At 56.2% G+C, this 24,424-nt stretch overlaps 3 protein-coding genes across 4 annotated transcripts in view; 2 read left to right on the top strand and 1 right to left on the bottom strand.

Annotated features, from left to right (window-relative positions):
• The window catches only part of MYRF (myelin regulatory factor), a 71,157-nt gene extending 57,952 nt beyond the window's left edge, over nucleotides 1-13,205 (top strand). Inside the window, exons 12-27 of the mRNA XM_054201601.1 lie at nucleotides 159-359; nucleotides 1,039-1,147; nucleotides 1,669-1,778; nucleotides 3,176-3,336; nucleotides 3,860-3,932; nucleotides 4,207-4,295; nucleotides 4,499-4,567; nucleotides 7,243-7,328; nucleotides 7,936-8,097; nucleotides 9,386-9,491; nucleotides 9,591-9,679; nucleotides 10,767-10,854; nucleotides 11,383-11,457; nucleotides 11,612-11,714; nucleotides 12,741-12,815; nucleotides 13,048-13,205. Coding sequence (XP_054057576.1) covers nucleotides 159-359; nucleotides 1,039-1,147; nucleotides 1,669-1,778; nucleotides 3,176-3,336; nucleotides 3,860-3,932; nucleotides 4,207-4,295; nucleotides 4,499-4,567; nucleotides 7,243-7,328; nucleotides 7,936-8,097; nucleotides 9,386-9,491; nucleotides 9,591-9,679; nucleotides 10,767-10,854; nucleotides 11,383-11,457; nucleotides 11,612-11,714; nucleotides 12,741-12,815; nucleotides 13,048-13,134 — 1,683 coding nt within the window. The 3' untranslated portion in view covers nucleotides 13,135-13,205. The remainder of the gene's footprint in view (nucleotides 1-158; nucleotides 360-1,038; nucleotides 1,148-1,668; nucleotides 1,779-3,175; nucleotides 3,337-3,859; nucleotides 3,933-4,206; nucleotides 4,296-4,498; nucleotides 4,568-7,242; nucleotides 7,329-7,935; nucleotides 8,098-9,385; nucleotides 9,492-9,590; nucleotides 9,680-10,766; nucleotides 10,855-11,382; nucleotides 11,458-11,611; nucleotides 11,715-12,740; nucleotides 12,816-13,047) is intronic.
• A 5,615-nt stretch (nucleotides 13,206-18,820) lies between these two features.
• Nucleotides 18,821-20,355, bottom strand: TMEM258 (transmembrane protein 258). Its single transcript, XM_054201600.1, has 4 exons — nucleotides 20,209-20,355; nucleotides 19,600-19,709; nucleotides 19,336-19,509; nucleotides 18,821-18,969 (listed from the first exon to the last, which is right to left on the bottom strand). The coding sequence occupies exons 1-3, from the start codon at nucleotides 20,209-20,211 to the stop codon at nucleotides 19,383-19,385; spliced, it is 240 nt and encodes a 79-aa protein (XP_054057575.1). The 5' UTR covers nucleotides 20,212-20,355; the 3' UTR covers nucleotides 18,821-18,969; nucleotides 19,336-19,382.
• FEN1 (flap structure-specific endonuclease 1) lies at nucleotides 20,355-24,142 on the top strand. Of its 2 annotated transcripts, none has more exons than XM_054201561.1 (2): nucleotides 20,355-20,390; nucleotides 21,810-24,142. In XM_054201561.1, the coding sequence occupies exon 2, from the start codon at nucleotides 21,811-21,813 to the stop codon at nucleotides 22,957-22,959; it is 1,149 nt and encodes a 382-aa protein (XP_054057536.1). In that variant the 5' UTR covers nucleotides 20,355-20,390; nucleotide 21,810; the 3' UTR covers nucleotides 22,960-24,142. The 2 variants fall into 2 exon arrangements, with proteins under 2 accessions (XP_054057536.1, XP_054057537.1); XM_054201562.1 differs by having other exon boundaries at nucleotides 20,389-20,448.
• The last annotated feature ends 282 nt before the right edge of the window (nucleotides 24,143-24,424 follow it).

Genomic DNA, 24,424 nt, shown 5'->3' with positions numbered 1-24,424 from the left:
TCCTGCTCTACGGTCCCTCTGCAATGTGCACGGAGGGATGGGTCTGTGGGGTTCTCCTGATGTGCTCACTCCCTCTAGACCTCGGAGTGCCTCTGCCCAGCAGCAATGCAGCGTTTCTCTCCCTCGTTTTCAGTCCCCACTTTCCTGTCTCTCCACAGGCCTCCAACCCTGGCCAGTTTGAGAGCGACAGCGACGTGCTCTGGCAGCGCGCACAGCTCCCCGATACTGTTTTTCACCACGGCCGGGTTGGCATCAACACGGACCGCCCCGATGAAGCCCTCGTGGTCCATGGCAATGTGAAGGTCATGGGTTCGCTGATGCACCCTTCAGACGTCCGAGTGAAGGAGGACATCCAGGAGGTAAGAGCCAGGCAAACCAGGGCAGGTTTGGGGTGATGAGGGGTCTGAAGAGCCACCACAGAAAGTTTGAGGGTCCTTGTGAGCCTGTTTCAGCTGCCGATTTTAACATAGTCTTTATGGGCAACCTGAGCTCCTGTTGACCAGATGGGAAGTGCCTTAGAAGTCTGTCGCCATCTGTCCCAAACACAGCTTGTCCATCGCATCTTGGGGAATATCGACTCTTCCGCTGTTAGCCAGAACTAGCAAACGCAGAAGTGACAAACCCGAAACCGAGCGAATATATGAGATAGCACACTGGGGTTTGCCAGAGCCTGGGTGGGAGGCTCCGCTCTGCTCTGAAGTCCTCTCAGCTGGATGCGCCTCTCCAGAAAAACGGGATACAATCATGTCTCATATGTATGAGAACTGCCCTGTGCCTGGTTGTGCAGTGGGACTCGGTCTCCTCCTGGTTTCACTACCCAAGGAAAGTGTCCAGTGACAAGAACTGGAGATCAACCCCGGTGCAAATGCTGTTTGTCCTAATGGCTGGTCTGAGCAGGGTTCAAGGCTGTCCCGTGAAGTGCTGCCTCGCAAAGATATAACCGTGAGCCATGGTGGGTTTTGCTGCTTGGAGCCAGAGACTTGGGAACTTCAGAAGCAACACCCCGCTTAGGAGTTGCGTGTGTCTGTTTTGTCCCAGGTGGACACCACAGAGCAGCTGAAGAGGATCTCCCGTATGCGGCTGGTCCACTACAACTACAAACCCGAGTTTGCGGCCACGGTGGGCATTGACAACACCTCGGAGACAGGTATGGGCCTTGCGTCACACCGCGGTGACCTTCTTGCCTCTGCAGCGCTGGATCTCGTGTTCTGCCACCCACAACGGCGTTTTGTTGATGGTGCCAAGCGGCACTGCCCTTCCTGGTGGCTGTACCCAGCTCTGCCCTGCGGCAGCCCCCCAGGCATGGGGTAGGAGAGAGGGGGCTTCCCACCACCTGAAGGTTAGGCATCTAATGAAATTCCTCTTCAGTGAGTGGGAGAGAAGATGGCGCTTCCCACAGATGACTTACAGGGCTTCTGTGATGAGGCTTCTCCTAGTACCCACCTCTCTGCAGGGCTACAGCCACGGCAGGGTGATGCCAAGACCCCTGTCCACGCAATCTGGGAACCAGCCTTGTCTGAACAGCCCCTGCTCTTCTGTGGCTGAACGTGTATGGGCTGCCCGGGCCATTACAGGGTTCCTACCAGCGACCACGTGGACCAGAGAAAGAGCTGTGTCAGGAGGAGCCCTGCCCAGACCACCTTGACCCACTGTGCTGTTTCCATGCAGGCGTCATTGCTCAGGAGGTAAAGGAGATCCTCCCTGAGGCTGTGAAGGACACCGGAGACCTGGTCTTTTCCAATGGGAAGACCCTTGAGAACTTCCTGGTGGTCAACAAGGTTGGTGGCAGCCGGGAGGGGCAGGGAGGCTGTTGAACCCTGGCTCGAGGGAGTTGTGGAGCTGGGAATGGAAGAGGGAAACTGGGATGCTTGGGAAATGCTTCTAGGCCAACACCACCCATCTGAGTTTCAGATCTGGCTGGTCTTTCAGATGTCAGGAGCAGCCCTGGGTGGACGGCGGACATCAGCAGGGAGGAACTAGCCTGATGTGGGTGGAAGTTGGCAGCATCTCCCTCGGGAAGGGCTCCTTGTTGGCAGCCTCCTGTAGGGAGGCTCTTAGCCATAATCTCTCCTTTCTGGATAAGATAAGGTGGTTATGTCAAGATAACCCAGAGCACCTGGCTTGCCTGACCTCTCCGTAACCTGTGGCAGCCTGTTTGCTGCTCTGGGACGTTGAGGAGACAGCCTTCCATAGCACACATCAAGGGGACAGCCTCCCAAAGCTGCCAGCTCTCTCCTGCGTCTCCTGACCAGAGTAGGAACGGCCAGGACTGACCGTAGTGCCTTGTTTCTCCTCTGTGGAAGCCTAGATCCCTGCAGTTTCCTCACCAGCTGGCAGTAGCTGCGAGCGTCACCTTTTCTTTGAAAGCTGGAGAGGGACTTTTTACAAGAGCATGTAGGGATAGGATAAGGGGTAACGGCTTCAGACTGGAAGGGGTCGATTTAGATGAGATCTCAGGAAGAAATTTTTCACTCTGAGGGTGGTGAGCCCCTGGCCCAGGCTGCCCAGAGAAGCTGTGGCTGCCCCATCCCTGGAGGGGTTCAAGGCCAGGTTGGACGGGGCTTGGAGCAACCTGGGCTGGTGGGAGGTGGAAGGTGTACAGGAGTGGAGTGGCAGAGCCTGAGGCTGGATGGGGGACAGTGTGGCTGCAGTTGTGCTGGGAGACGCTTGCACTGGAACGCTCTCCTTTATGGGAGGGTCTGCAGGATCATGGAATCATTTAGGTTGGAAAAGACCCTTGGGATCATTGAGTCCAACCATCGACCCTGCTCTACAAAGTTCTCCCCTACACCATATCCCCCAACACCACATCTAAACGAGTCTTAAACTCATTCAGGGCTGGTGACTCCACCACCTCCCTGGGAGGAAGATTGTTCTCCAGAGGCTTCCAGATTTGGACTCTCCGTTGGTCTGGATACAACTGTCTGTTGGATAACGCTGCCAAATAGCTCCAGCAGCTTGCACTGCAGAGCAAGAGAAAGGGTAGATGGAGAGCATGGCTCACATGATTTGATCAAGGGCTCCTGATGAAGACGGGGACTTTGTGTCAGTCCTTTGTAATTGAGGAAGTGCCCTGGGGCAGGGCATGGGAGAGCAGTCAGGGTGGCCAGATCCATGGGAGCAGGAGCGCCTCCATGTGCCAGGCCACCCAGACTCCCAACCCCTTCCCTGGCAGGAGCGCATCTTCATGGAGAACGTGGGAGCCGTGAAGGAGCTGTGCAAACTGACAGACAACCTGGAGACCCGCATCGATGAGCTGGAGAGGTGGAGCCACAAGCTGGCCAAGCTGAAGCGGCTGGACAGCATGAAGTCAACCGTGAGCTCCGGGGCATTCAGGTACGGCCACACTGAGGACACGGGAGCCAGATGAGATGTCTCCTTCTGAGACCAGGCAGCCCTGAGTGACAGCTTGGTTTGGGAAAGGGGAGATGGGGAGGAGTGGTGGGGTGTTGGAAGATCTCATTTGCCTGGGGTAGATTCAAGGAGCTACTGGTGAGACAGGTCTGGCGTACACATACCAAGAGCCTGCTCTTACACCAGCCCAAGAAACCCCAGTGTGAAACTGTCTCCACGTTTCCCTAGAGTAAATGAGCAGCTTTCTCAGGGCAAAGAGTTCCTCATGTTTCCAAAATCATCATACCCACCCTGCTCAGCTTCTGCAGGTTTTAGGGCAGAATTCAGGCTCTCTGGGCAACGGACCAGCACTGCACCGACGCTTGAGCAGATAAAGTGACCAGGGTTTGTGACTGTCGTGCCACACAGAGATTTCTCCCCTCCCAGAGAATCTCATTTTTGGCTGGGAATCCCTTGGCGTGCCGTCCCGGCATGGCTCAGCTCCATTCCTCCTTTTTCCTTGCAGCCAAACGGGAAGCCAGTTCAGCCGTGCGGGAAGCGTGCCCCACAAAAAGAGACCCCACAAAGTAGCCAGCAAGGTAAGGGACCGTCCCAAAGTGGGGAGAGGTGGCCTAAGAACGCTCGTCTGCATGGTCCTCCTGTGTTTCCTTCCCCGCGCTGCAGAGGGAGAGACCCTGTCTGCTCCCCTTTCCACAATTTCTCCTTCCTTTTTGTCCGTGCCTAATGAAGACGTTCTATGGCTTCTGCTCTGCGGGGGTTCAGGGCCTGCAGGAGAGCAAACCAGGGTGGGATCTGTGTGAGGACCAGGGCGGGAAGAAGCCCTGAGCTGATCTTGAGGTTTTTCTCTTGCAGTCACCATCGGTTGTCCCGGAACAAGCCTGCATCAGCCAGCGGTTCCTGCAGGGCACCATCATTGCCTTGGTCATCATCATGGCATTCAGGTGAGAGCGCGCGCCCCGGGCTGCCGTTTCTCCGCTCTCTCCAGCTCATGGGTTTGGTCCATGCCATCCATGGGGTGGGTAGCGAGGGGCTGTGGACCTACGGCTTCTTTCGTGGGCTGAAATCCCTTGGAAGCAGATCAGAACCATGACGTGGCCCTTGCCCCATGCCCATCCTCAGCAGGTCCCTCTCTCTTTCTTTCCAGCGTGGTGTCCATGTCCACGCTCTACGTGCTGAGCTTGCGCAGTGAAGAAGACCTCGTGGATATCGATGGGTAGGTACTTCTGGGCTCTGGGGGAGGGATGCGGGGACCGGGGAGGGGTCTGAATCGCAAAAAGCGAATGCTCTGGGGTTGTTGAGCTCCAGCGAGTCAAGCTGTAAAGCCAACCAAATGCATCCGCACGTCCAAGTCTGGCGCCAATTAAATTGTCTGGAGCAAGAAGCGAGGAACAGAGAAGAAAAAGGAAATACGCTGCTGTTTGGCTGCTCACGTATCCACTCGTGGATGGTCTGAACGTTCTTTGGATGCCTCTTCAGCTGGACTAGAACAGCATCGTCCCACTGATTGCAGTGGGGCTGGACCAGTCTGTACTAGGCGAGAGTTTCCCTCTGCAAACAGCGTCCTTGGTGTGGAGAGAGCGTTGAGGGAATGGCCCCAGCCCGGCAGCCTGTGCTGGGCATTCGGTTTTGGCACGCTTCACTCCTTTGGGAGCTCACGTTACCAGATAACGAGTCTCTTTTTCTCTCCCTCTTCTCCCTGTCCTATCTCTCTCCCTCCTGTTCTGGTTACATCTCTCATCCGACCCATTTTCTTTCCGCTTTGTCTTGAATTTTCCCAATTATTCTTTCCATTTCCATGATCTCCCATATCCTCTTTCATTCCCCCTTCTCCTCCTCATCTTCTACCTTTTCTTCCCATCTCCCTTCCCTGTCCTGTAGCTCTTTTGCTGTGCCCACTGCCTGTCTCCTGGCCCTCTTTCGGCACAGGGGTCCTGGGGTGCCGGTCGCTCTGTGTCCACGGTATGTTACTGTTTCATTATACTCTTATTTAATTGCCGCATCGCTTCTCTCAAATCCTCTTCTTTCTTCCATCTGCACCACAGAAGGCCCAGAATCTTAAGCCAAACTGAAAGCAAAGAAAGGGATATGAATATACAAGTGGGACTCCAGGAGGAAGGATTATGGACCCCATCAGGAAGGGGAAATTAGGATTGGGAGATTGGAGAACCAACTAATCCAAAGCTAAATAAAGAAACCACATACTACAGGTAGAGCAGGAGCAGGCAGCATGAAAGGAACGGCAGGAATGTGTAAAAAGGATGAAGGCTTTTGAAGAATTAGCCAAAAAAGCTGTTCCTACCCTCTCTTCGTATGCGAGTAGCTTTATTGTGGAGGGTCACTCTGAAGTACAGGACAGATCACACTGCGAAAGGAGGACAGAAAAAAAACCCTAAATTATTTCTTTTTATGAGCCATCACTGCTGGGAATGTTTGGAAAGGTACCGACAGAGGGAAAAGTGGGCGAGTTACTCGTTAGGTACGGACCAGTAAAGCACCTCAGTTAATGGGATCTGCGGGGCTGCTGCAAAATAATTCCCTGAAAAGAAAAACAGGCCCTCCTGGTCTATCGGCAGCCTTCGGACAAAACACGGCATGAAGAGCGGTGGAAGGCACAATTAATTTTGTTCTTTTAAGAACTCCACATCAGAGTGTTTCACAGGAAGCAATTAAAGAAGTAATTGCTTGTGGGATGCGAAATAAAGCCACACGTGGGAAGTGTTGGCGAGGCAGTGGAGGAACATGAGGGATAGGGGTAGGGTTTGGGCTGGGATGAAGATTAGGGAATGCCCACATTCCCTCCAGGAGACTGGCATTGCGTCTCCTTTCACCAGAAACAGAAATCTATGGAATAAGATGATAGAATCATAGAATTGCCTAGGTTGGAAGGGACCTTTCAGATCATCGAGTCCAACCATCAAATAGTCTTGCAGGTGACAAAGAGATATTTTGATGTCCCTAAATGAGCAAAAGCTCCGTTTATCATGGAGAAACCTTGAGCAATGCTAAGGGGACAGGCAAGACATGGGCACAGGACAGGCGAAATGTGGGACAGATAAAAGTGAACGGCTCCTGTGCCTGGGCAAGGTTTGGACAGGTAGGATCTTGACTGTCTTTGTGAGGAGCTCCGTAAAAATTTCTGCTCAGTGGACAGCTGCTGTGCGTGAAGGGAAGAGCTTTGGTTCATCCCAAATCTCTGCAGGTGGTAGCTGGTGCCCAGAAGTGGTGTTGCTCTGGGCTCCTGGTGCAGATGTTGGAGAAAACCAGCACGAGGCAGCGGTTCCTCCCCTTTCACATCTGCCTTACCCTTGGGAGATGCCTGTGGCATCCTCAGGTCATGTCTTGGTAGCTTCAGTGAAACACCTGAAGTTACGTGGGATGAATCTGGGTGGAATTGTGCGTGTTTCTGGAAAAGAAGGTGAGGAACAGTCTGTCTCCGAGAGATAAGGGTCACCTCCCTTAGGGAATGGTGGGTACTTGGAGCCCCTTATGGCCTAACGTGTTGAGACCCAAGCACATAAACCCACCCCGGAGATCGCTGTTGGAAATCAAGTCCACTGAGTAGACCCTCTTCCCCAGTGAGCGTTGCTGGTGTCCTCTGGACCAGCTGGGACTTGTCCCTGCCAGACGTGGCACTGCCACACGATCTTCTGGGGCATTTCCAAGCTCTCCTAGCTGTCCTCATGGTTTTTGTGCCTCCCTCCTGCCTTTCCTTTCCCAGATCGCTCCAGTCTCCGCTCCTCCTCACCCTTGCACTCTCCACGTCTGCTCTTGCTCCATCTACCTGGTCCCGTCGCCCCACTCGCTGCTACAGCTGCTTCTCTCTTCACCTAAAAGTGACACCGGTGTCCCCCGTGGTGGAGGTTTTCACCCTATTTTTCTGCATTTCAGGTCAAGCCAGAACTTTGACAAAACGCAGATGGTGCGATCCACAGCTGCGTCAGACGGAGCCAGCAGCAGGACCCCCTCGCACCACGGTAGGCAGCAGCGGGGCAGGGGACCAGGCAGACGTCCATGATGATGGGTTGGGGTGCAGGGTGATGAACGTGGCTGCTCCTCCATGCCAGGGGCTTGCTGGGAGGTCTGTATTCATGCAGGGAGGTCCTGGGGCTCTGGTTTTGTGGAATCATAGAATTGTCGAGGTTGGAAGGGCCTTTTCGGATCATCGAGTCCAACCATCATCCTAACACTGACAAAAACCATCACTATACCATGTCCCTCAGCACCACGTCTACGTGGATTTTTAAATACCCCCAGGGATGGTGACTCTGCCACGTCCCTGGGCAGCCTGTTACAATCTTTGACAACCCTTTCGGTGAAGAAATTTTTCCTAATATCCACCCTAAACCTCCCCTGGTGCAACTTGAGGCCATTTCCTCTTGTCCTATCGCCTGTTCCTTGGGAGAAGAGCCCGACCCCCCCTGGATCCCCCCTCCTTTCAGGGAGCTGTAGAGAGCGAGAAGATCTCCCCTCAGCCTCCTCTTCTCCAGGCTGAACACCCCCAGTTGGGGGCATTTGGTGCTGCTCCTCGTAGCTGCCTCTCCCCTTGACTTACTCCACGTGTCCCTGCTCTTTGCCCTGCAGTCACAGAGGACACGCGTGACTTAGACTTCGGCTCACCTGGTCCCAGTGTGCTGGCCTGCTTCAGCCCACCATGTTTCTCCACGTGCTGCTCTGCTGCTCCCACCAATGTCTCCTCCATTGCCCTCTCTGAGACCAGCCCCACTCATGCCACGAACCGGACAGGTAGGTGCCAGCCAAGCCATCCAGGAGGTGCTGGGACAAGGTCTGTCACACCATTGCATCACCCTGTATCCCCAGCTCCATCCCACTTCGTGTCTCACCTCTGGGCATTCTGAAAGGGACGTGCAGCCCGGCCTTTGGAATGTCCCTGCCATCCTCTGCACCCCCTGCCTGGGCTGAGACCTGCTCCGGTGGGCAGCTGCGGGGCAAAGCGGGGCTGCCAGGCTGAGGACCCTTCTGATATGGGTCAGACATCTGCAATCACGCTGCCGGGCATAAAGGGGCGGCCTGAAAGGACTTTGGAGCTGCCAGCACGAAGTCATGAGATGTTTCGCCGGGCTGGCCAGCGTGCCCGAGCAGCCATCCCTCGCAGTCTGGCCTCCTTCCTCTGTTTGCTTTGAATCATAGAATGTGTTGGGTTGGAAGGGACCTCTAAAGGCCATCTAGTCCAACCCCCCTGCAGTGCGCAGGGACATCTTCAACTACATCAGGTCGCTCAGAGCCTCATCCAGCTTGGCCTTGAGTGTCTCCAGAGATGGGGCCTCCACCCCCTCTCTGGGCAACCTGGGCCAGTGTCTCACCACCCTCAGTGTAAAGAACTTCTTCCGAATGTCTAATCTAAACCTGCCCTGCTCGAGTTTAAACCATTGCCCCTCGTCCTGTCGCTACATGCCCTTGCAAACAGCCCCTCCCCAGCTTTCTTGTAGGCCCTCTTCAGGTACTGGAAGGCCACTATAAGGTCTCCCTGGAGCCTTCTCTTCTCCAGGCTGAACCCCCCCAGCTCTCTCAGCCTGTCCTCCCAGCAGAGGGGCTCCAGCCCTTCCAGCATCTCCGGGGCCTCCTTTGGCCCCGCTCCAACAGCTCCGCGTCCTTCTTGTGCTGAGGCCTCCAGAGCTGGACACAGGACCCCAGGTGGGGTCTCACCAGAGCGGAGTAGAGAGGGAGAATCCCCTCGCTGGATCTGCTGGACACGCTTCTTTTGATGCAGCCCGGGACGTGATTTGCCTCCTGGGCTGCGAGCCCACATTGTTGGCTCATGTCCAGTTTTTCAGCCACCAGTAGCCCCAAGTCCTTTTGCCACCTTTTCCCACCACGATCCCACCATCCCGTGCAGGCACAGAGGCTGGGAAGCCTCAGCGACTCATCGGGGGGTTAACACAGGAGATGACAAGGGGACAGGACAAACGCAGAGGTGGCAGAGCTGTTCTCTCTGCACTGGCCTCGGAGGTCAGGAGTCCTTCCAGCCTCTCTCCGTCTCCCAGCACAACCTTTCTCTCCCTTTTCTCCCCAGACCAAAGCCAGACCTCACTCCTGCCGGTGACAAATATCAAAGCCAAATCCAGGGGCATCACCGGGAAAGCGACCTCCTACGCCAAGTGGCCAAAGACGCCTGACAGGTCTCAGAGCTTCGGCAGCCCCAATGCCAGCCCCTCCTCCCCCTTCACCCACCTCCAGGCCAAATCCAAGTACATCTCCAACCTCTCGCTCTCCCGCAGCAACTCCCCGCTGGGGCAGAGCCGGCAGCAGCGCAGCATCAAGCAGCCGGTGAGCGAGTGGCCCCGCATGCAGGATCCCGGCACGGATGGTAGGTGGACCCCTATCTTCTCTCCCTGCAGCAGCACCGTGGTCCTCTCCCGGGGTTTCCTCAACCAGCTGGGGCTCATCCGGCCGTGCACAGCTCTCGCTGCGTCCCCATCCTGCAGCTTGTTTGCCCCCGGTTCTCCCAGTGCGTTCGACCTCCAGCCCTGCCCTTCCTCCCCCATGCTGCCCCCCATCTGGCCATATTACAGAATCACAGAATCCCAGACTGGCAGGGGTTGGCAGGGCCCTCTGGAGATCACCCAGTCCAACCCCCTGCCAGAGCAGGGTCACCCAGAGCAGGTGGCACAGGAACGCGTCCAGGCGGGTTTGAATGTCTCCAGAGACGGAGACTCCCCCACCTCTCTGGGCAGCCTGTGCCAGGGCTCTGCCACCCTCACAGCAAAGAAGTTCCTCCTCGTGTTGAGACGGAACTTCCCATGGTCAAGTTTGTGCCCGTTCCCCCTTGTCCTGTCCCTGGGCACCACTGAGAAGAGCCTGGCCCCATCCTCCTGACACCCCCCCTTTCAGTATTTACAAGCCTTGGTAAGGTGTCCCCTCAGTCGTCTTTTTTCCAGACTGAAGAGACCCAAATCCCTCAGCCTTTCTTCATCAGAGAGATGTTCCCGTCCCCTCAGCATCTTGGTAGCCCTTTGCTGTCCCCTCTCCAGCAGTTCCCTGTCCTCCTTGAACCAGGGAGCCCAGAACTGGACACAGTTCATATTAGCCCGTGGCTAGTTCCTTTCTGAGGCTGCCATACCGGCACCTCCATTCTTACCCCCAGCTCGGTTTGCTCGGCCATTTCTAAGTCAGCTCTAGAGGAAGAAATGCGCAGATTCGGTCATGCCGGCAGTGGAGAGAAAGGAATGTTGATGACCAGCCCTTGACAGAGTCCGGGGCACCCCTTCTCCTGGTTCTCCACGCCTGGACACAGTGTTAGCGCTGTCTTGCAGCAATCTCACCGCCTCTCTGATGAGGGGGTGATGAGGAAAGGTGGTCTCAGTGCCAGGCGTCCCCTTCCAGCCCTTCTCGCTCGGGGTACCCCAGCTGCCGTCCCTTTGTCCACCCTAAATAGCCTGTTTTCCCACCCGCAGGGCCAAGCCCAGTGCTGCACTCCATCCGGATCACGGAGATCAATATGGCCATCCAGTCCCAGTACTGCGCAGCCGCCGACGCCTGCAGGTGAGTGAGGCAAGGCCGGCTGCCAGCGCGTCGGTGGGATCTCCAGGGGAAGCAGAAGATAGAATCATAGAATCGTCTAGGTTGGAAGGGACCTTTCAGATCATCAAGTCCAACCATCAACCCAACACTGCCAAAACCATCACTAACCCATGTCCCTCAGCACCATGTTTACCTGTCTTTTAAATCCCTCCAGGGATGGTGACTCCACCACTTCCCTGGGCAGCCTGTTCCAATGCTTAACAACCCTTTCGGTGTAAAAATTTTTTGTAATATCCAGTCTAAATCTCCCCAAAGATGGGCAGCTCCAGGAGTCTTGGGCCATTTTCTGCCAACCCCCACGTCAGCCCATGCTGCTCCTTGGGCAGAGGGGCTCAGAGTGCAGGAGGGTGGTATTTGGTGACAAGCTCGTCCATGGGAAGCCCTCCATTCTGAAGTCTCAGCCCAACGGAGGCTTTGGGTCCTGGTTTGACCATCTCGGAGCCGCCGGAAACGCCGTGGTGAGGTCTAACGCTCTCTCTGTGTCCCTAGGACTGGAAACTTCACCTACCGCATCCCTGTCAACCAGCTGACAGCAGTGAACACCAACCTGACCCTGGAGATGAAGTGAGTGGACCGGGCTCAGCTCTTCGGTGTTTTGGGACCCCTGAACTCAGCTGGATACTGTGCCCTGTGGCCACGGTGTCTCCTGCTTGAGCTAGGGAAGAGATGGCAGAGGCTGCTCCCCTTCCAGCGTCTTTACTGTGTCTTGTCTCCCCAGCTCCTCCTCCGCCGTGTCCATCTCCCTTTGTGGCCTCGTCTCCAACGACCCCTGCCAGGATGCTGCGAGCACCAACACCTCCACCGATGCCACAGACGCACAGGTAGGGAGGGTACGGCTCACAAAATCCACGTGTTTGTGTCATCCCAGCACATCCCAGCCCTCCAGAAGGGATTACGGCAGCCTGGCTAGGGCAGCACGGGGAATTCGTGCTCAAACATAGCCGCACTCTGCACTGGTTAACGTCAACGACCCTCAGACATCCTTGCAGCCCCACCAGGGAGGGCTCTGTAAACCTGATACATGTGGTCACTCATAGGAGATCATCTCACCCACCCACTCCGCACGAGCCCCAGGGCTGTGGGGAGAAGACCGGGCTGTAAACTGCCATAATGAATCCTGATGAAAGCCCTTCAGGGGGGCATTTTGCAGGTCTGCATCCATGGAGCCTGCATCAGACCCTTCTTCCCCTCCTGGCCCCTCTCAGAATCACAGAATCCCAGACTGGCAGGGGTCGGAAGGGCCCTCTGGAGATCACCCAGTCCAACCCCCTGCCAGAGCAGGGTCACCCAGAGCAGGTGGCACAGGAACGCGTCCAGGCGGGTTTGAATGTCTCCAGAGACGGAGACTCCCCCACCTCTCTGGGCAGCCTGTGCCAGGGCTCTGCCACCCTCACAGCAAAGAAGTTCCTCCTCGTGTTGAGACGGAACTTCCCATGGTCAAGTTTGTGCCCGTTCCCCCTTGTCCTGTCCCTGGGCACCACTAAGAAGAGCCTGGCCCCATCCTCCTGACACCCCCCCTTTCAGTATTTACGCGTTGATAAGGTCCCCCCTCAGCCGTCTTTTTTCTAGACTGAAGAGACCCAAATCCCTCAGCCTTTCTTCATCAGAGAGATGTTCCCGTCCCCTCAGCATCTTGGTGGCCCTTTGCTGTCCCCTCTCCAGCAGTTCCCTGTCCCTCTTGACCCGGGGAGCCCAGAGCTGGACGCAATGCTCCAGCCCAGCTCTATTGCTGACCCTGGAGAGGTTGCTGGGTTGTGTGGGACCTGCGCAGAGTGGGTCCGGCCCAGGAGAACATCCCCTGACGCTCAGCCCTGCTCTCATCCCGGCTATTCCGTTTGCTTCCCTAGGAAACGACGCACCGCTGGCCTCTCGTGATGATGTCTTTCCAGGAGTTCACCTACCACTTCCGAGTGGCGCAGCCTGTGAGTACCAGCACCTGCTTCGTCTCCCCTCTGGCCCGGAGCTGAGAGGCAGGAGAACAATGGGACCACGGCAGGTTTAGTGGCCACGTTGCCCTGAGAGCCTCCATCGTGGCTGTTGCCTTCCATGGGTAGTGGCGGGGGGTGGGGGGGTGATTTTTCTCTGCCCCCAGCACATAATTCACGCCCAACTCCCTACCCCTGTCCCTAAACTCTTTTTCTCGCTCTCTCCCAGGGCCGAGCCAACTGCAGCACTGCCCCCGAGCAGATGGGCCACCTTTTCACTGACTATTATTTCCAGTTTTACTGGCTCTGTGAGTGAGTCCTGGCAGCACCAGTGCCCTCTGGTCGGAGAGAGGAGGGGGACTGGTGACACTGGTGTCCTGTACACCCTCCTCCGCTAGCCCCCAGCCCCACTTTACCCCCTCCCCCCCGGCTGCTGCGGGGGGGACGCGGAGCTGGTTTGGTTGTGGCTGGTGACACAAGGCACTGAAGCAGGGACACACAACCAGCCCCGTGGGACCTCCTGGGCTCACCTCGCGCCAGCTCCCACCCCCCCACCCGAAATCCCTCTCTCCTTCCCTTTATGGGGACGCCCGTGTCCTCCGTCGCTTCTCCCTCCCTTTGCCACACTGGATTTGAAAGCAATTACACTGGACTGAACGGGGACGGGAGCTCCATCCTGTACTGGCCCAGCCGTCCCAGATGCGGCGCATCGGTTCTTCACGACACTGGAAATTGCTCGACACTGGAGCCCTTTCCGAGAGCGAAACACTGGAGTTTGGCCTGGAAAGGGAGGCTGTGCCTGGATGTACTGGAAGTCGTACACTGGAGTTGCTGTTCCTTCTACAGAATACCCCCCCCCGGAGACCCCAGGACCCACCGACGGACTGTCCTTTGTGGACAACAAGCGAAGGTGCAGCTTCGACGTCAGCCCTGTCTGTCCCCCTCCTCACTGTACTCTTAACTTTCACCGTATCCGCTGGAGAAACCCAAGAACCCCACTAAAAAAAGCGCTGCTGCGGCTGTGCCCGGGCCAAACCGTGTGTGGGGCCACTTGCCATCAACCCAGGGGAGAAAAAAACCTCACCGGGAGTCACCTGCATTAAAGCGTCGTGGGACCTGTTTTAGTTTTCACTTGGCAGCCGCGCGCGGCCTCTCGCAGCGCGCGTGGAACCGCCCGCTTCGTTCCTCCAGCCAGCACAGCCACATCTGCCCAGACGTGCAGAGGCGAGACCACCGGCAGAGCACGGCCGGGTGGCCGGGGACGCGTGACGTGGCTCCACTGCACCCCACCCTGGCTAACGGATCTCCGCCAGGTGCCGAAAAGGCTGGTCCTCCCCCTAAAGCGGGGAACGGCAGCGACCGCGGGCCCTCGCTGTCGGAGAGCAGTTATGTTGAGTGTATTTGGGGTGTTTTACTGTTACAAGTTCTTAACTTGCTAAACTACTGAATTTTTATTATTTTGCGGGGGGAGGGGGGGGGGGCGTTTAAGCAGTATAAAAATGGGTCTCTAAATTCTGTCCCTGTTGAGCCACGCGTGTCTGGCGTAGGAAACCAAAGTTGGGCAGGGGGGCACTGCTAAGCTCCACGTTAAAAGCTTGACAGCTCCAGCGGTGCCGGGAGGCGTCAGACTGGCTGCCTGGTGCCCATCCTCCTCCCCGTCCCTAAAGACGGAGCCACCTGCGTCCCCGGAGGCCGAGCCACCCCCCAGGTCCTTGTGTCTGAGGGACATTTCTCTAAGGAAGCAGCAGCTGGGGAAGGGCGGTGAGGGGGAAACGCCGCTCACCGCTCCCGGAGGGCTCTAAAGCTGGCTTCGGAGAAGAGCACGCCTTGTCCCGCGCAGCTCCGGCGCTGGACGTTGGCAACCCAAACCAAACTGGTTTTGGGAAACGGCATCAGGCTCCGGCTGCTGCGTTTTTGTGGCTTTCAGCGGAGCCGATGGAGATGGTCTCTTTGATGTCCCTTCTGCCTCTAACCATTCTGTGAGCGATCCCTTTGCCGTCCCGTTACCAGCACGGAGGAGCGCGTGGCTGCTGCCGCGGCTCCGGAGAAACAAGCTGCGAAGATCTTTTTTTTTTTTTTTTCTTTTTTTAAATCCAGATAGAGAGATGGTTCCTGCGTGCACCCCATGGGACCCTACGTGGGCTTCTCTCCACAGCCCGGGGAGCGGCTTTGTCTCCCGTCACCCGTCTCAGAACTCCTGAGCTCGTCCCTTGTGACAGCGCCAGGAGCTGGTGTCCCCGCCACCGAAGGCTTTTTATTTGTAGGGCGGTTTCAAGGTCAGGTTTTCCATTCCTGCTCTACGCCTACGGTCACCAAACGCTTAACTAGACCTGGGTGTGACGCTCTCCAGGCATTAAAACGCACCGAAGCCTGGGCAGGCAGAGCTGGGGGGCCAGCAGGGAAATTCCAGGCAGCCAAACAGGAGTGAAAATGGGGGACTACCCAAATTTGGGGAGCTCAGCAGGAAAGCAAGAGGTCCCAAGGTACCTGCACACGAGCAGGTCAGCTCCATGCTCAGCAGGCTTCTCCATTTCTCCACGTTTCTCCATTTCTCCCTGCAACTGGGACGGAAAGCCTCCGCCGTAGCCTTCTGGAGAGGCCGCCCAGCGCTCTTCCCTCCGCCTGCCCTGAGCTTTTTTTTTTTTTTGTGCTTAATCTGGGAAGTTACTTTCTTGGCAGCTTTTATTCTCCACTTGGCAATCAGTGGCCCAGGCTGGCACGACCTTATTCAGGCGAGCGATGCCACGTGCTCTTCGACGCCTGCTTAGCTGAGACGTAGCGTGCCCAGACCCGCCGTTCTCCCTTGCGTTGTCGAGCTGGGCTAAACGCCCCTGCGCTCCTGTAGCCCCTGAAGAGGTGCCGGGCGGTGCTGCGAGGGCCACCACGAAGCCACCTCCTGGCTGGTGGCCCTGGCCGAGGTCAGCAGAGACCCAGGAGTACATCTCGCCCCGGGAAAAGCCGCTCCTGGAGGGGAGGAATCAATCAATCGTTAAGAAACGCGCCGGCAGCGGCGTGGCCCAAGAGGAGATGGGGGTCTCTCGGGTGTCCCTGCGACGCCCAGCCATGGCGTTAACCAGGGCCACTGGCAAACCAAGTGGCTGAGGGCTACGGAGACATCCCCAGTGCCTTTTTCTGCTGCCAGGACAGCGCGAGGGACCAGCGGTTTCCCACGCGGGCGTAAAATGCCGCGTGCCTCAAAACCGGTGGCCGGTTAGCTTAAGAACTGAGATGAGGCAACACCTGCAGTGCAGAAGCCGGCCCTGCCCACGCACGGCGGGTTGACAGCGGAGCAGCAGCGGGCAGACAGCGATCCCTGGGATCGAACGAGGAGAAGGATTCAGAATGCGTTTTTAGCATCTTATATCGCAAATAGGATTTTTTTTTTTTTTTTTTTTTTTTTGTCGTAAACTCTACCGCAAAGCGTGCGCCAGTTCCGCCGGCCGCTGCGCAGCAAGGCAGAAACGAGCTCAGAGGGGGCTCCGTAATTATTTAAGGGTCACGGGATTGGGCCGAAGCCCGCGGAAAAGATCTGTTTGCGTAGAGTCCCCCCAGGGAACTTCCCCCCTCAGTGAAGCCGCGTTCCCCATCCCTAATCAGTAACGAGAGAGTTCACAATCAGGCCTTTCCCGGCGTGAGACGGAGGGAGCTCTGAGCCAATGTCTCCAGCCGTACAGCTTGGGGGAAAAAAAAGAAAAAAAAAAAAAACAAACCCCACTCTTCCCGCTGGAAACCAGACGCTTCATCTCTCGAGACATTCCCGGCCGGCAGGAAGGAAGACAAGCGTGGAAACGAAGCCACTCGCCAAAGTCTGGCTGCTTCGGAGTTTGTTTCAAAAGCAAATTCGCAAACATTCTGTCCTACCGTTTGAAAAGAGCTTAAAGCCTGTAAATAGAGACTATGCCACCACTGCAAGAATTAAGGAAGGAAAAGAAAAAAAAAAAGAAAAAAAAAAAAAAAGTAAAGCACTAATTTGTTTGGTTTAAATGTTGCTGTCACAGCTTTAATCACTGTATATTGCCAGCGAGTTTGTAGAGTTGCATTCTTAGCAGGTTATTATTGATTATCGGTTTTTATTCGTGGGGAACAAGCGTGGTTTCCCCCCCCTTTCTTTCTGATTTATATTTATATTTTGCTGAATTTGAGTGCCGACTCTCCGGATTCCCCATTTTTTTTTTTTTTTTTTTTTGGTTTGTTTGTTTGGCTTATTTAGACTTTGTTTTATGCTGGAGGTAAATATGCCCATATAAATAAATATATAAATACCGCTTTGTATCCAAGGATGGCTCCTGGCGCATTCCTCCCTTGCTGAAATAACCGTCTTTCCCTTCGGTAGCTGTAAAACTGCTTCCCAGAGGACGGAGAAACCCCCGTGTCATTAATTAGCGGGATTTTCCAGCCGTGCCCATGCGAGTCAGGGTGAGAACAGCCCCAGCCCGCGGCTCTCGCAGCTTTCGAAGGGGTATAAAAAAAGAGGTCAGGGCCAGAGCCAGAGGCATCCGCGAGCATCCGCAGAGGGAAAGCTTCCTTCCCAAAGAGGAAATAAGGGCTTTAAATCTCTAAGCTACCTGTTGAATTTCTCATTTTGAAATCTAATTGCTGAAAGCCGGGCTGTAAATCCAAAGCTACCTATAAAAATGCAGTTGTGCGTACCATAAACTCCTCTTTCATAGGCAACGCACTTAATTCACTGCTTAACCGAAGGGCGCATCCAGCTGTAAGGTTATTCCGCCTGGTACTCCTCAAACATTCCTCCCCAAAAAAAACTCATTTCCCACAAACTCGGCTTGTATCTCCCCCCGCGGTGCCCCCCAGACCGGCATTATTCTCGCTTTGCGTCCGAGGAGCCACACCAGCGCGTGACCCGGGAACCCCGGCCAGAGACTGTTCCACGAACACCGTTTCACCCAGGGGACGGTCCACGCGGCCACCGCCACCATCTCCGCGCCTCAGGAGCACGGAGCCCGGCTGAAAAGCGGGGTCGGATGTTTCCATCAGCTCCGTTTCTACCGCAGGAGATGCCCCGGGCGCTGCTGACGGTAAGTGAACCACCTCAGAGCCGTCCCTGCCTGTCCCAGAACCTCCCAAATCGGGGCAGACCAAATAACAAACTAAAAACAGGGTTTATTTTTACAAGTTGGTGACAAAAATCAAACTAAGTTCTATTCTAACCGGAGCCGCTTTGAGACTCCAACAAACATTAACAAGCCCCAGGGTCAGGATGTCGCTCGGGAGGTAATACTACACTACCGACTTAAGAATTCTTAAGGTTTATGGTCAATGACCCAAAATGCGCATAATCGTTCACCTAGATAAGATGCATCCCTCGATCTGTACAAAAGATGAACCGTGGAAGGTGTCACAATCCACAGGGACAGCCCCTGACCACAGACCCGCTGCTCTGAGGGAGACCGACTCGAAACGGCTCTTGCAGAGCCCCATTTATACCCAATTCAAGTCTGACCTGTGATCGTATGTGTAACCCCCCCCACCAGCTGAAGACCCCAACTTCTTCACCTTTCAACCGAAACGCCCACCACCACGTGGGCATAACCAAAGCTGTGGTGGGAAGTTTTCCATCGGGTCTTTGTTCGTTTTTTTCACGGGCTTTTGTCAGGTCTGATCCTTGTCGGGGCTTCGACGGGGCGGGTGCATCTGCCACACTGTCCCTCTCCGCTCTGCGAGGGGCCACCGCCGCTGGCTCGGGACGAGAACGGGCACAGCGTGCCAGCAAAAGGGCAAGGGGATGAGACGGTAAGGAAGGTTGAGGGATATAAAAGCAGGCTTAGGAAGAAAGCCTTATTTTCTAAAGTCTTGCTGCACTAGGGCACAAGGTGGCACTGAAACACTTCTGGGCAGACACAGTTGTGGAAATCTCTGATAAACACAGGGCCCACCCCATGGCACATGGATCTTATGCCAATATCCAAGTGGTTTGGAAAAGGCAGGTGTAAAAAAAAAAAAAAAAACAAACACTCTCTAAAAGACAAACCGTGAGTCCAAAGGCAAGTGCATCACACAGGCAGTTTTATTCAGGTTTGGTTTGTTGGGTGGGCAGAAATCGCTCGACAGCGGCACAGTCCGTGCCTGACACGGACTTTGATGTTGAAGTATAAAAGAAATATAAAAAAAGAGCTTCTGCAGGTCTTCCCACCTAGAACCAAAGGAGAGATGAAGGAGGTCGGTGAGGCCGGGGCAGCACCAGAGCCGGACTCTGCTGCTACTAAAGCCACAGAGGAAGGGACAATACCCAGCACACACGTTTCTCTCCTGCCTCAGACGGGAACGAACTCCAGTTCTGCTAAGAGGGAACAGACAGGCACAGGAGCACTCCCCATCTAAGCCACCCAATTTGGAGTTGCCGCCATGCTTAATCCCAAAGGCTGCAGAGGGGATGACAGCACAGCCTTTTGCGCATCTTAACTTTACGCCCCAAAAAAGGTGGCTTTTGTCAAGATCAGCTGTCACAGGGCTACATTTCCACCCCCCACCCCAAACATTAGGCCCTCAGGGCGCTTACAGCCGCAGGAGTTCCCCAGGCAGTGCCGGTGCTCCTCCGCCCGAGCTTCAGACGTAGATCCCGACCCACAGCAGCAGAAAGAGGACCCCGAAGCCCATGAAGAGCGAGGCCACCAGCGAGATCAACAGCTCCTTGTAGATGTCCCGCGTGTACTTGGTAGAAGTCACCTCGTAGCTGCAGCCGGGGGGTTAAGGCACGAACGGCAGCAGAGCGAGGTGAGGGGACCCCCCGCCTCCCCCGCCCCCACCTCCAGCCCGGGGATACACGAAGAACCAGGCGGTGAAGAACATGCCGATGGCCAGCAGCACCACGGTGAGGTGCGGGAAGACGGCCGGGTTCACCGGGCTGGTGTATCTGCTCATCGCCTCCAGCTCCTGCGGGGACACGGCGAAGGTCAGGGGCACCACCACAGGCCGAGTCCCGGTCCCGGCATCTGACCTCCCACTGCAGTCCCGAGGCCCCGGCACCGAGTCCCGAGCACCGGTCCTCCATCGTGGCCCCAGCCCCGAGTCCGGAGCCCCGGCCCCCCGTCACGGCCCACGGTCACAGTGGTAGCCCCGACCCCAAGTCCCGTCCCCCAGTCCCCTGCTGCGACCCCAGCCCCAAATCCCGGCCCCCGGTCACAGTGGCAGCCCCGACCTCTATTCCTAGCCTCAATTCCTGGTCCCAGCCCCGACTCCCGGCCACCGCTCCCGGCCCCGGCTCCCGGCCCCGGCTCCCGGCCCCGGCTCCCGGCCCCGGCTCCCGGCCACCGGTCATAGTGGCAGCCCCAACCTCGATTCCTAGCCTCAGTTCCCGGTCCCCGGTCCCGAGTCCCGGCCCCCAGTCGCGACCGACGACCCCGGTTCCCAGACCGCGGTCCCGGTCCCTCACCATGTCGCCCCGGTACCGGCTCCCGCTCTGCTCCGACACGTCGCCTCCGCTCCGGAAGGGGAAGGGAGAGCGGGAGCGGGGAATGCCGGGAAGGGTGGGCGGGGCGAGCGGGAGCCGCCTGGCTATTGGCTGCGCCGGCTCCCGGCAGGCATTGCGGCTGGAGCGCGGGAGCGAGCGGCGGGGTAATGGCGGTGGCGGGGAGCTTGAGGCGGGCGGATAATAGCAGCTGGAGAGGCTGAGGCGGGTCTGGGAGTGGGGATAATGGTGGCTGGGGCAGGCTGAGAAGGGCGCATGGCGGGATAATGGTGGCTGGGGTAGGTTCAGGTGGGCCTATAGGGGATAATGGCGGCTGGAGAGGCTGAGGCGGGCTGGGGGGGGGGAGCGGATAATGGCGGCTGGAGAGGCTGAGGCGGGCCTAGGAGTGGGGATAATGGCGGCTAGGGTAGGTTGAGGAGGGCCTGTGGCCGAATAAGGGCGGCTGGGGCAGGCTTAGGCGGGCTGGGGGGGGAATAGCGGCGGCTGGAGGAGCTTAGGTGAGCCCGGAGAGGGGGGATAGCGGTGGCTGGAGAGGCTGAGGTGGGCCTGGGGCGGGGGGGGATCATGGTAGCTGGGGCAGGTTGAAGAGGGCCCGGGGAGGGCATAACGGACGGTGGGAGAGGCTGAGGTGGGCCGAGGCTAGGGGTGGGGGGGCGGTAATGGCGACTGGGGGAGGCTGATGCGGGCCTGGGGGAAATAGGGGTGGCTGGAGAGGCTGAGGCAGGCCTAGGGGAGGACGTAGTGGCGGCTGGTGGAGGCAGGAAGGGGGGAGGTATCCGTTGGCTGAAGTGGGCCCGGGGCCGGGTGGCGACTGGAGAGGCTGAGGTGGGCCTGGGGGGAATAATGGCAGCCGGGGCGGGTATCTGTGGACCCGGAGAGGCTGTAGCAGAAAGGAAGGAGGGTTAGTGGTTGGGGGAGGTTATGATGATGAGGAGGAGGATAATGGTGGGCTCTAAGGAGGAGGGGTGGGAATGGCAGACTGGGAGATGCCAGGGTGGGAATTGGGGAATAATGGAAGGGGGGATAGGGAATGGCATGCTGGCAGAGAGTGAAGCGGGAGTAGGGGTTAATGGCAGGCCTGGCGAGGCTGCGGTATAGAGAATTCATAGTAGGTAGGGTGGTCATGGTGGAGCTGGGAGGTTGGAACAGGGCAGGTAAATGGGGCCTGGATGGTTATCATGGTGGGGAGAGGGGAGGGTGAGGTGTGATGGGGAGAGGGGCTGGGCTGAAGGAGGCTGAGGTAGGAAGTGGGAGGTAATGGTGTGCTGGGGAGGCTGAGGCTGGAAGCCAGGGAATCGTAGAGTCTTCATGGTTGGAAAGCACCTTTGAGATCATCGAGTCCAACCATACACACACCAAAAAAAAAAAAAAAAACAAACAAAAAAACCCCCCAGCAACCTACAATCTCCAATGCTTCCCCTGCGAACCATTACCCTATGGCTGTGGCTTCCACTGGCTGCCATTACCTGGCTTCCACCCCCACAGCCCAGCTGTTAACCCACAACTCCCCCCAGCACTGTGTGTGTGCAGAGGCTGATCCCAGCATCCCCTTTTCTGTCCCCCAGGATGGGAATCCATGGCCTGGCCAAGCTTATTGCCGACGTGGCTCCTGGCGCCATCCGGGAGAATGACATCAAGTCTTACTTCGGCCGGAAGGTGGCTATAGATGCCTCCATGAGCATCTACCAGTTCCTGATCGCTGTGCGGCAGGGAGCTGACGTCCTGCAGAATGAGGAGGGTGAGACCACGAGCCACCTGATGGGCATGTTCTACCGGACCATCCGCATGGTGGAGAATGGCATCAAGCCGGTTTACGTCTTCGACGGCAAACCCCCGCAGCTGAAGTCAGGGGAGCTCTCAAAGCGGACTGAGCGCCGGGCTGAGGCTGAGAAACACCTGCAGGAGGCTCAGGAGGCCGGAGAGGAGGAGAACATTGAGAAGTACAGCAAGAGGCTGGTCAAGGTGACCCAGCAGCACAATGATGAGTGCAAGAAGTTACTAACGCTGATGGGCATCCCCTACGTGGAGGCGCCGGGGGAGGCTGAAGCCAGCTGCGCTACCTTGGTGAAGGCTGGGAAGGTCTATGCGGCTGCCACAGAAGACATGGATTGCCTGACCTTCGGTAGTCCTGTGCTGATGCGGCATCTTACTGCCAGCGAGACGAAGAAGCTGCCCATCCAGGAGTTTCACCTGAACCGTATTCTGCAGGATCTTGACCTGACCTGGGAGCAGTTTGTTGATCTGTGTATCCTCCTGGGCTGTGACTACTGCGAGAGCATCCGCGGCATTGGGCCCAAGCGTGCTATCGAGCTCATCAAGGAGCACAAAAGCATTGAGAAGATCGTTCAGCAGATAGACACCAAGAAGTACCCTCTGCCTGAGAACTGGCTGCACAAAGAGGCCCAGAAGCTCTTTCTAGAGCCTGACGTGGTCGACCCTGACACCGTTGAGCTGAAGTGGACCGAGCCCAATGAAGAGCAGCTCGTCCAGTTCATGTGCGGGGAGAAGCAGTTCAACGAAGAGCGGATCCGCAACGGGGTCAAGAGGCTGAGCAAAAGCCGGCAGGGCAGCACGCAGGGCCGGCTGGACGACTTCTTCAAGGTGACGGGTTCCATCACGTCAGCCAAGCGCAAAGAGCCAGAGACCAAGGGGTCGGCGAAGAAGAAAGCCAAGACCAACAACGCCTCAGCCGCAAAGACCAAAAAGGGAAAATAGCCAGACTGGCCGACCGCAAACCCCTGTGATTGGTTTTTCTGTTAAAACAGGAGTTTTAGGCTAATAACAAATGGTCGTCTTTTCTGTCCTGCGTGTTAGTGCTAGGAAGGATGTTGCTAAAGCGCTTCCCAACAAGGCTAGGTTAGTGAATCAGAGAAGCATCTTCCTGCGCAGCAGTAGTAACGTACGAGGCTGGGAGAGAAGAAAGAACTGTGGCGTGGGGGGGGTCTAAAGGGGGGAGGAACCAGGGAGCTGCATTCAGCGGTTTGGGACGTGATGAGGAGGCCACAGGGAGCGGAGGCGATACCCAGGCTGCGGAGTTAAAGGGAGGTGCTGATCGCAAACACCCCCTCTGCTTTAAGAAATGAAAAATTGAACATCTGGAGAGCGAATTGGGTAGAAACGATAGGTTTCTGCCTCCACAATCCATCCACAAAGAGGTAGGTGCAAGCAGCGGAGGCGAAGGAGAAACTGGGGAGATGTGAATGGAAGGCAAGCTGGAGTTGGGAGGGAGACTTGAAATAATGAGGTGAACCTCTCCCTTTAATGAAGATTGGGTATAGGTTCTTCCTTCCCTTAGTGTAGTCACTTTTCTTTATATAAAAAAAAAAAAAAAAAAATAGAAAAGTTGTAATCCCAATTCCACCAAAGTTCTGGCCCCCTCTTACTGCACAAACCGAGGACAAACTGAGCTGTGACTGCAGCTCTCCAAGCCTGAGTTTTGCTGCTAGGTTCTGGTTTATGTTTAAAAAAGGAAAAATATCGATCAACCTAGCATGGAAGCCTGTTCACTCCCTGATTTCCCGAGGCATCCTTCCACGTTGTACACACAGAGACAGGTCCCAGACTCAGATGAAAAGAAGATAGTGCCTCTTTTTTTTTTTTTTTTTCTTAGTTTATTTTATTCTGTATTTTGCATAGTCTTTCCGTCTTGTCAAAGCGCTGTGCCGGGTTTTGTTTTCAGAATAAAATTTATACACAAATAGAGCGTTTCTCATTCTCTGGAGAGGCAGCTTAAACCTTGTTGCTGAAGGAAAAATCGCAGGTTTAGAGGAAAAGCTATTAGTGACAACAGCCAACAAATCAAGCACAAGCCCAAATACAGAAAAATTGAGTTTTAATCCGGGTGTTAACAGTAGTTTTTTGATGCTTTGTAGGCACAGAGCTTCTCAAGTTGGACCCTCTGCCCAGCTGCAGGTTGCCCTGTGTGTGGGAAGGGGCACCCGGAGCAGAGCACCCAAAAATAACAAATCTGCTTCTCGGATCTGGTGGTTTTTCACAGGGTCTCGCCTTAACCTTAATTCCAAGCCCTAAACTGGAGATATTTTGGCAAGAGGAAGCCTGGCTGCTTCAAACGAGGGCAGCTGTAGTCGGTGTGCTTTGAGATGGACATCGGTGCCCTCCACCAGCGTCAACGCTGCTGTCACCGCGTCACGTCGCTTACAGAACCTGCACCCAGAAAGGC

The sequence above is a fragment of the Rissa tridactyla genome, chromosome 4 (genome assembly GCF_028500815.1).
Source record: "Rissa tridactyla isolate bRisTri1 chromosome 4, bRisTri1.patW.cur.20221130, whole genome shotgun sequence".
Taxonomy (NCBI): Eukaryota; Metazoa; Chordata; class Aves; order Charadriiformes; family Laridae; genus Rissa; species Rissa tridactyla.
Note: the sequence above shows the minus strand (reverse complement) of the source record. Positions and strands in the feature narration are given on the sequence as shown.

Excerpts from the sequence above, each read along its gene's own strand:
- TMEM258 (XM_054201600.1), bottom strand. Across the intron at positions 19,510-19,599 it reads TTCACCGCCTGGTTCTTCGT|CTACGAGGTGACTTCTACCA; the intron begins GTATCCCCGGGC and ends CCCCGGCTGCAG.
- FEN1 (XM_054201561.1), top strand. The coding sequence starts at position 21,811 with ATGGGAATCCATGGCCTGGCCAAGCTTATTGCCGACGTGGCTCCTGGC.